General features: G+C 38.5%; 1 protein-coding gene across 6 annotated transcripts in view; it reads left to right on the top strand.

The window, feature by feature from the left end:
• GABRG2 (gamma-aminobutyric acid type A receptor subunit gamma2) overlaps positions 1 to 10,550 on the top strand; it is a gene marked incomplete at both ends in the record, with an annotated part of 96,244 nt that extends 85,694 nt beyond the window's left edge. For 2 of the 6 annotated variants that reach the window (XM_084241937.1, XM_084241939.1), the window contains 4 exons: positions 1,421 to 1,573; positions 6,576 to 6,781; positions 8,950 to 8,973; positions 10,275 to 10,550. In XM_084241937.1, the coding sequence (XP_084098063.1) occupies positions 1,421 to 1,573; positions 6,576 to 6,781; positions 8,950 to 8,973; positions 10,275 to 10,550 (659 nt within the window). Of the gene's footprint in view, positions 1 to 1,378; positions 1,574 to 6,575; positions 6,782 to 8,949; positions 8,974 to 10,274 lie in introns of all 6 variants that reach the window. The other 4 variants (XM_084241936.1, XM_084241938.1, XM_084241940.1 and 1 more) reach the window with 4 other exon arrangements.
• Positions 10,551 to 10,974: the final 424 nt, after the last annotated feature.

The raw sequence follows: 10,974 nt of genomic DNA on the forward strand, positions 1-10,974 counted from the left end.
ATTGCTACTTATTGATCTCAGGGCAGGAGCATATATTGCCATGGAAGCCTAATTCCCCATTTAGTGTGTGGGTCACAGTCACTGCCTTACCCAGTCTTGACTTAGACAAAGCAACTAAAAGACAGTGCTAGTAGGTATTCATAACCCCAGTTAGGAAATACTACAGGGCTACGGGGGCATCATTAATCCCTCCAGGAGTAGACCACGAAGGATTTTCTGTCTCAGCAGCTTGAGAGGATACGGAGGGAAGCCTGAGGCAGAAAGGAACTGGACTGAGCAGTAATATACAATTCACCCGGTTCAGTCATTCTTCTCTGCATGCAGCTTCTAAAGTACATTATTTTCAAATCAGATCTAAATCAGCCAAGTAAATAGTGAAACAGGCAGGAAGCTAAATGATTAAATTAAAACACATGATTTGGATTTCATTATCCATGCCTTTTAGAACAAATTATAATTTAGTAAAGAAAAAAAAGCAGCAACATTTGAAAAGTGGTCTCGTGTTCAACTAACATTGTGAGAGCAGACACAATCTTTGAAAGTGATGTTCTCTAAGAGTATAAAGATAACATATATAATAACTAGCATATGTCTCCAAAGTATATTTTCTAATTTCAGTTATTAAAAGGTGCTAAAGTTCAGTTGAAATCATATATAATGAAGGACATGGAATTTTACTTATTATTTTTATATTATTTATGAGGTAACATTGAGTACAAAATTCTATGTTTTAAGGGTGTAGGTTTACCCCTAAAAATGGATGTTATCACTCCACACCCACCACCAAAGCACCAATTATCTTCCGCTGTAGTCTACTATAGTCCTTATCGCTTTGCTGCCATCCCACCCCCTATTCACCTGCCCTCTCTGGAAGCCTCACTTCTGCTGTCAGATTACAAAGGTTTGTTTTACTTTGCTTTTGTTTATTCCTTTGTTACAATGCCAATGGTTTATCATTTTTTACAGCAGCATAATACTCCATTGTACATATCTATTATATCTCCATTCATTTGTTTTCAGACACTTAGGTTGTTCCCATAACTTGGGATTTTAAATAGTATTGCAATTAACATAGAGAACTTTTGTCCCTTTAGAGTTTTTTCATTCTTTGGATACATACCAAAGCGTGAAATTACTGGATCATATAGTAGATCTACTTTCAATATTTTTATCTGCATACTCTTTTTTAAAGAGGCTAGACTAGTCTACACACTCAGCAACAGTGCACAAGTGTTTCTTTTTCTCCAGTCCCTCACCAACATTTGCTTTTTCTGGTCTTACTGATATAGGTCATTCTCACAGGTGTGGGGTGGTTTAGAACTCTGTTTTAATGTGTGAACCTGACTTGAATATATGCTTACTTTCAAAAGCGTTGCAGTTTTTGATAAGGGGAGCCCTGCTGTCATCTGTTCTCTTCCAGGAGATTATGTGGTTATGTCTGTCTACTTTGACCTGAGCAGAAGAATGGGATACTTTACCATCCAGACCTACATCCCCTGTACGCTCATTGTTGTCCTATCCTGGGTGTCTTTCTGGATCAATAAGGATGCTGTTCCAGCCAGAACTTCTTTAGGTAAGACATATTCCTTTTACTGAATTACCCAAGTACCCAATACAAGTAATCTGCATTCCTTTTCTAAATTGATTTGCTTTTAAGTCCAGTCAGCAATTACATAGAAATGCCACTGGTTTCATTTTAAAGAAAATCAAAAGTAAATTAGGTTGGTACTTTTTACTCAAAAGTAAAAATAGTTTGAAGTTTTCTAGTTCTGTTTAGTTACTTCACTCAACTTTCTTTAGTAACTTTTCTTAATATAGTTACATTAATTAGGGGGGGAAACCAATTTCTAATTTCAACAGATTTTTGTTTTGATCCCTGGGCAGAAGATGCTGGAACCACTCCCACCCACTTACGAGAGCTGACTCTTTATCCTTTGCCAAGCTTATGTTCAGTAATCTGACATTGGTAGCTTGAACTCAGAGAGGTGAAAGTATTAAGCCCACAGATATGGCCAACCTAAAAATCAGGTTGCCTCTTAGAGTCAACTGTCACACATTTCCCAGCTCAGCACTTGCTGCTGTTTAATTCCAGCAGGCATAGTTATCATGGTGACATCTGGAGACATACACACACGCTAAGGGCCATGGAAGAGCCTCTGTAAGCAATCTCCTTGGAAAAACACAATTACCTATGAAATATTGGAAGCCCCTCTCCCTAGTTTTAGGATTATTTCCAGTTTGCATAATCTGTTATAGATGGTAATACATAATTTTGATTTTTATAATTTTTTCCTCACATGAAGAAGGCTCACATACATTGTAACAAAGCCACAGACTCATATGGACATGGCAGCCCAGGTCCCTGAAAAATTTTTCTAAGAATCTAAGAAAAAAGCTATTGAAAAGGGGAATATAAAACCATATTATAAGAACTTGAACCACATCTTGTGCTCACTCTTCAACTAGTGAAGAAGTGTCATGCAGTAGTAGTTAAGAATTTTAAGATTCTGAAGTCCAGCCAATCTGGACATCACCCACATGTATAGAATACTTTGGAAATGCCCTTTAGCTCTAAAAATCAGTTCCCTTACATGTAAAAAAAATGTCATTTTCTTTGCCCAACTTACGGGGTTTTATTAGATCAAATAAGGCATTTTAAACAATACAGAACCCCATAAGACCTCAGAAATGTTAGCAACTACTGTCGTTTTCTGTGAAAATGATCTATATGAGGCCATGAAAACTGAGGGTTAAAGCAATTATTGGATGAAAAAGCATCATTTGCATATTTGTCCTCTTCTAAACCTATTTCAGTCTCCCATCTGTTTCAAAGTTTTTTTTTTTCCTGTTACATGCAGTACTTCATGTTACAAGTCCTGTTTACACTATGCTGTCACCACATGCTGAAACAAACCCAAAATATGTTGAGCATTGAGCATATTACTTGAGGACTCTTCCTCAGCACTGGGAGCAGACTGCACCATATCCCTGCCTCACATTGGGATGAAAATGTCTCTCTCATTGCCAGCACCCTTCCTGCCACAGGGCTGCTACCTCAGTGATCATCCAGTTGATGTGTGTCCTTACAATGGATGGAACAAACGCTTGGATGCATTTTAAACTACCCATCCCAGAAATACTTTAAGGAAAAGGTTTCAAATCCACCTCTCCTTTCTGAAGTCTAGACTCCTGCTGGCCAGATCCCCTCCTCTGGCTATCGGTAGCTCATTTCAACCACTCAGTAAATGAGTATCCACTGGCAGGAGACAGGTGTGGGAGCAGGGGTCGAGGGAAGTGAGTGATGGGTGAGAACGGAGGAAGTGCCTGAGCAAAGAGCAGGTAGGGGCTTTTATTTGTTGACTGTTTATGTGAGGCATGTTCAATACAGTCCCCAAGTCTTCTCCCCTTCACAACAAATGCATGTAAAAGTTGTGATGCTAATACACATTTTCATCATATTATTTAGAGCCACAAAGCAGAGGACCTGCAAGGTTAAATGACCTACACAAGGTCACACAGCCAGTTGGTAGTGCAGCTGCAGCTAAGCTCATAACACCTAGATTTGCTGGCAATGAGACCTTGTGGAAGGCCAGTTGTGGCAAATGTAGGGAAATGAGCTGAGCCAGTTTCTCTAAACTGCCTTGAGTCCTGTGACCTTTTCCAGTGATGAAAGCATAAGTTAAACCAGATGACCTTAAATACCTGTGGACTTTTAAGTTCATTGCCACAGAACAGTTACAGCCAAGTGCTTTGATGAGTGAGACACACAGACCCACACAACTCAGAGACTGTTTCCCGAGCTCAGATGCCCAAGATCATGGGGAACAGTCACCTAGAAACTCATGCTACTTGCATACAGATCTATTTTCTCTATTATCAGGTGATATTGGTTAATCATAATATAATGACAGTGGGTAAAACAATGAAAATGCCAATTGGCATTTTTCATCCAAGCACTGTGAGGCGTGGTAACGTGCCCGCGGAGCTTACTACAGGAATGCATAAATGGATTGGGTATTTTTCATCTATCCCAGGTAACAGACTTTTCTTTGCTTACTAAAAACTGGACTTAAAAATCACATCAATCTATCTTGTTGGTTGGTAGATCAGTTAAAACTACTAGTCCAGTCTGCATTGTTCTTACCTGTGGCTCCAGTAAGAAACATGAAGCTATTACTGAAACAATTCTTAGATTCTGTTTGTACATGACTGGGAACTACCAGGTAGCCTAAAAAAAATAACTTTCTAATTCACTAGGTGTAGTGTTTATCTTACATGTCAGACATGCCAGATGTTCATAAGTGAACTTATGGCATCTACTATATAAATATTGACATTTTCACTTTTCATAGGTTAAGTGTGGCTTGAGGCCTGAATGTTCAGTAAAGCCCAAGATACCAACTTGGATTTTAAATTCCTACACAAAAGTATGGGCTATAATTAAGGACAATCAAGAATTACATACATTAATTAGTATGTAGACAACCTATATGAAGCTTTATAAGTTTGAGAACCAGATCTATCTTCTCTATTATCAGTGAGACTACTAGAAATGGACACTATATGAGTATTATTTAACCTTAGTGAAAAACCTATGGGGTTCTCAGCTGTAAACCTCCCCCATTTATTAATGAGAAACTTGATCATTTCTAGAACATTCTACCATGACAATAGGGTGTACCCCTCAATAACCCATATTATACACCTCTTTTGGAGAGGAAACAACAACATGGTTCAGAGCACACATAGCTTTTGAAGTCAGACTTCCTAGGCTTGTAGCTTGGGTACATTTCTTATTCCTCTGTGTTCAGTTTTTCACCTGCAAAAAAAAAAAGTGCTTAACTCATTATGAAGTGAATATATATATTCAGCACAGAACCTGGCCAAAGAAAGAACTCCATAAATATTAGCTTCTGCTATATGGAATTAGCTTCTCAATATGGGTGCCTGTTTTCAAATGTAGGTTGAATTTCTTTGACCTTTATATATGTTAGATATATATTTACATTCATACTATTCATCAATGAATTGTTTCACTTAATCTTTCAACAAATTTTATTACTAAGTCACAGCTCTACACTAAGCTGTGCGGTTACAATGGCCATTGGGATATATGCCCTACACTGTCACAGAGTGTAAGGGAGTCTAGTCCATCATCAGTAACAATAGTGGAATGTGGACAGTTGCTTCCAGTCATGATAGGAAATTAGAATCAAAGAGTAAGAAATGTGTAGGCCTTCAAAGAGCTAGTCCAGCAGAGGGGGGAGACTGAGACCTAGACTGCTAAGGTGCTTCTCAGAGCTGGAGCTAGAAGCTATTCAAGTACTGGATCCCTGTTTCCTTGGTTAGAAAAAATACAGATTTTATTTATTTTTTTATAGATTTATTTGGGCCTCCCTTGGTGGCGCAGGTGGTTGAGCACAGCGCTGTGAAGCTATCTGCAGCGCTGCCTCTGCAGCGCTGGTTTGATTCCGGCCCGCCAGCGAGGGTCCCACATGGCGCGGCAGACCTCTCCTGTCTCGCCCGCTGCTCCCCTCAGCAGTGTGTTTCGTCAATCTGCCTGTTCTGCTGCCCGCTCTGTCTCTGGTGAATCCGTTCACCCTCCCATGCATCTGGTCTATACCCAGCTCTTGTATGCATAAATAAATAAATCTTTTTTTAAAAAAAAAAGATTTATTTATACAAGAACTGGGGTACAGGCCAGAGAAGCGGGGGGTGGTATGACTGCTCATGAGTAAGATTCTGCTCTTACTCATGGCTGGACATAGAACCAGTTCTTTTCCTCAAGTATGAAACCAAAATGAAACAACTGCTATAAAAATTCATAGAGAATGCACATGAAGCGCCTACAGGGTGCTTCCCATGGCAGTTCTCAATAAATATTAGTAACGATATTACTTTTGAGATACTTATTTCCACCCTATAATAGCTTTTAAAGAATTCATTGATCAAACTTGTCACTCACACATGCCTCTCTTGCCTCTTCTTGTGCCTCTCAATGGCTTCTCTGTGCACACTGAAAAAGGAAAAAAAAAAAAAAAAAAGCTTTTTCCTTCTTTGCAAGATTTACTTCTATTGTATCCATCATAACCCTCCCCTCCCCAGATTTCAGGCATTTGAAAAGTTCAAAAACAGACCAGGCTTGCCTTGCTCAAAACCCTCCCTTAATTTACTTAATCTGCAAATAGTGAAAAAAAAAATTTGCTTTCCTTTAATTTTAAACACTTAAACATCTCCTCAAAGAGGTCTTTCCTCAACATTCCACTGCACTAATTTCTTTCTCACCATGACTTGTAATTACACATATCTCTATATCCTTGAGTCATAGTATTCTGTATCATCAGAGGTTCATAAGGGCAGGGCCTCTGTCCAGTCTATTTCTCAACATGTCTCCCAGGCTTGTCACTATAGCAGATGCATGGTAGGAGGGAATGTTTGTGGACTCATCTTTCGCCTCCCCTCTTGGTACTAAGGTTGCTTATCAAAAGTCACAAAGGCAAGTCTAGTTTAGGTAGTTATTCAGTTACCTCCCAGTGATGTAGTCACATGGCCTGTTGTATATTGCCTCTCCCCAGGTATCACCACCGTGCTGACAATGACCACCCTTAGCACCATCGCCCGGAAGTCGCTCCCCAAGGTGTCCTATGTCACAGCGATGGATCTCTTTGTATCGGTTTGCTTCATCTTTGTCTTCTCTGCTCTGGTGGAGTATGGCACCCTGCATTACTTTGTCAGCAACCGGAAACCCAGCAAGGACAAAGACAAAAAGAAGAAAAACCCTGTATGTATCATTTCTTGTTGGGAGTTTTGAAATGTTGCAGAAAGGCCACCTGGTTTTGTTTGTTTGGTCCTGCGTAGCCTCTCTGCAGCTAAATACTTTGGGCTCCAAGATGACAGCAGAATTTGTGAGTTTGACCAGGCCCTGATAGATTCATTGTGTTTGCTAGGTACTTGGGAGAGACCTGATCAGATTCTTGCTCTCCATTTTATGGGGAGGGTAACCATGGCTTAGAAATGCATTCATTCTAGGTGCTATTATTTTAGGTTCCATCACTGCTCATATTTCTGCCCCCTTTAATATCTTTAAATTAGGTAGTGTGTTTCAAATTAAACTTTTCATCCAAGGCTTTTCTCTGGGATGCCATGAGGTTCACCACACTTTTATAGTTAACTTCATAGTTAACTTCATAGCTGCGTTGTGAGCAGAGGACTTTTATTGGTTTTATACTCAAAATATACCTGAAATGGCTCATCTATTGTTTGGCCAAGTTAATTAGCCTTCTTTTGTCTTCATTTTTTCACATATAAAATAAGTATTACATATTTTAAGGGACTGGTATGAGAAATTAGTATGTTAATGGAGGTAAACTGTATTACAAAGCACCTTTGGCTTTAATACTTGATGGTGATGGCTGATAATGATTTATACAGTTACCAGCCTGCATTGCTTCAGTGATTTGGAATCAGGTAGGAGGACTCTACCCTGCCACCAAACTTTAGAGATGAAGAGGCACAAATGTAAATCTCTAAAAATATATATATATTTTTAAATTATGGATGTTGAGAACATGTAGCTGCTCATTTAACCAGCTTAAACACAGTGTCCAGATCACAGGAAGCATTATGAAAGTTAAATCCATTCCTTTCCATGACTGTGACAATGGAGTTTACCGCACCCTGCTGAATTTATACCATTTTCCTGGTCTTCTGCTCTAAGGGCCATGAGAGTCAGAAGAGTGGCTAGCTACCTGACCTGTGGACTTCAGGGTGGGGGTTGGGGTGTTGAGTTATAATGAGGGAATCTAGCTCCTTCTAGATTATATCCTGATATATCACCAGGAACTCAGGGGAAATGCTACAAGTGGCATGTGTTTGAATGCAGGACTTTATAATAGGTAAAAAAGAACATCTACTGACCAGGGTGGGGCTCACCTCTACAAAATTTCCCCGCATATAGGAAACTTGACTGCATAATTTGTGGTAGTGGGGGATTGCCCACTACTGTTCACGATTTCCCCTAAGGGAAAAAAAACATCATTATTTGTGATGGTTAATATAAGAGTGTTTCTCTTTCCTGTCCCAAATATTCACTGGCTTCATGCAGACCTTTTCTTCCCTGGCTTGTCTGCCTTTCCCTTGTCTCTATCCTTGTTTTATTTTCCCTGTTGTCTTGCTGTTTTCTCCCCTTCTTTTACTTTCCATTTCATTTTCTCCCCCCAAAAGATGGCTCTATTGACACTAATGTTATGACCTGCTGGCAGTAACAGGGATGTGAGGACTGGCTTTCAGACAGGTGTTAAGAGTCCTTTGACAGAAGCCTTTCCGCCCTAACAGTTGTGTCATTGCAGAGTGGATTCTGTTCTAGAAACTGAAGTATTAGGTTTTTTGAGCCTGGGTCATGAAGATGGTAGGAAAAGGCAGAGGGACAGGGGTTAAAGAAACTGAAGAAAAGAAGTTACCTGAGAATGGCATTTATTTCCCCCTCTAAGCCAATTAGGTGATTTATGAGAACTCAGCTAGCACCCAAGACAGAAGGCTGGAACTTGAAATGTCATTTTCTCATTTAATATGCCCTTTGGTTGCTCATGTCAAGACTCACCTATTAAGGTTTCCTTGGTAATTAGAAAATAAAAACAGCATTTCTAGACAGGAAACTAGGCACGGGAGGCTTCTTCACAACTGAGCAGCATTGGTTGTGGCCATTAGATAAATGCGGATTAATTTATTGAGGATTTTACTTGCAATCACCGAATTCCATTTTTCAACTTCAGGCATATACTTTATTACAAGAATTTTCCTTCTGTGTTTATAATTTCAGTTCATTTCACTTACTATTTTTCAAAATGTATTTTTAATTTATCTTATTTTGTCTCTTTTTTTTTCCTTTCTTTTTTCCCCTTCTTTTGATTAAAAAAAATGCGATTCTCTTTTCTGTCTACAAACCCAAAGCTTCTTCGGATGTTTTCCTTCAAGGTATAATGTTTTTGGAATGGAAATTCACTGCATGCAATTGCTAAAATTAACTATTAACGCTTACATGGTATTTTATTATTTTTTTTTTATGAACAGACATTAAGCATTCTACTAGATAACACATTTAAGATGGAGAAAGTTCTATAGATTTCTAGAGTTGATTCAAAAAACATACACTAACTTACACAAGTTTTGACCTTACATGAAGTTAAAAAGCTATATGCTCCATGAATTGTCAGTAGCTAACACAACCTTTTTTCTGCATTAGAAGTCAAACTTACCCTTTTCTTAGATGAAAACAATATCCATTTTCAGTGGCAGCACCTATTTGCCATATATTCCATTTTAAAGCTAAAACTTAACTCTGTAAATGTTAATTCAAACCATGGTTATTTTTTGAAAAATAAATTTAATACTTTCCATTAGTCAGACCTCTGTCAGTTCCTTCCAGGCTAATCCAGGGCCATTTCACTCCAGCATGCAACACTGAAATGAAATTTCTGTTCCTAAATCCTGATTCACATACACTAGGATTTGTAGTTACATTATCTTAATATTAGTATATTCAAATTAAAATTAAATAATTGGTGCAAATGAGATTAGCCTTCAGTTAATTAGCATTTCATCTCAAGAGTTAAGAAGAGGTGGACAGGTAATGCCATCCTTCTTTGCATTTCCACTCACATATAGGTAACTACAACATTGCTCACATTCTGAAACTACCAGATAATGAATGTTAGATGAAGAACTACATTCCTTTAAAACAAGTTATGCCACTGCGGTATAAACTCAGAAAACTTCTATATTTTTATGTTATTTTAACATTTTCTATTACTAGCATTTAATACCTTTGCTCAGTGTAATGGGTATTTGCCTATAGGTAAGCATGACACAAATTTTGATTTTGAAATTAATCCATTTTCAGTTCTGTTCCACTCACATGCAGCACCATTAAATGCCTTCATGTAACCAACTTCACATCTAATATTTACTAGAATAATATTCCATGTAGCTGTTTGATTTAAATCTTTAAACTTTGAGTTCTTTTGGTGTTCAATCTTCTTGCTATAGCTATTAGCTTGATGGTATTATTTTCAGCTGCACTGCTTAAGCTCAAAATTTGAACACTGCAAATGCTATCCTTCTAAGTTCAATTTTACCATTGTAGATCATGATGTCATAGCAACTTCCTGAGTACCATTTTCAGAGTCATCATTCACATTGGAGACATTGTGGAGAAACAGTTTAGGGCTGATCATGTGTGACTAACTGGGGTCTCTCCTTCCTTACCTGTGTCTCAGGCCCCAACCATTGATATCCGCCCAAGATCAGCCACCATTCAAATGAACAATGCCACACACCTTCAAGAGCGAGATGAAGAATACGGGTACGAGTGTCTTGACGGCAAGGACTGTGCCAGTTTCTTCTGCTGTTTTGAAGATTGCAGAACAGGAGCCTGGAGACATGGGAGGATACATATCCGCATTGCCAAAATGGACTCATATGCACGGATCTTCTTCCCCACTGCCTTCTGCTTGTTCAATCTGGTTTACTGGGTTTCCTACCTTTACCTGTGAAAAGGTATGGGTTTCATCAATATATGGGGGTCTTATTCGCTAAATCTTATAGAGAGTGATGTCCTTTCTAAGTCCACTGAATTCATCCTCTTTGTAGTTTCTAATGATCAGAATCTGTTTCTATGTTCTAACATGGTAAAATGTAATAATGTCTTACTGTTTGTGCCCGACTCTCCGGTGGGAAGTATAATTTGAACTGTAATGTTTGCTGTGTTTCAAACCTGCAAGGTGAAGCTAAATTAGAGCAAGAACATTGAAACTAAACAAGATATTATCTCAATTGCTGTAGCTGAAAACAGCCACGACTGTTTATAGTGGTGGCGTCCTTACTCAATTCAAAATACAATTAGATGCAAAAGATATGAAACTATATCTTATGTTCATTTGGAGTCAGATTGTGGTAACTTTGCTCCCAATAGGCTAT

Source organism: Talpa europaea, assembly GCF_964194135.1.
Source record: "Talpa europaea genome assembly, chromosome: 9".
Taxonomy (NCBI): domain Eukaryota; kingdom Metazoa; phylum Chordata; class Mammalia; order Eulipotyphla; family Talpidae; genus Talpa; species Talpa europaea.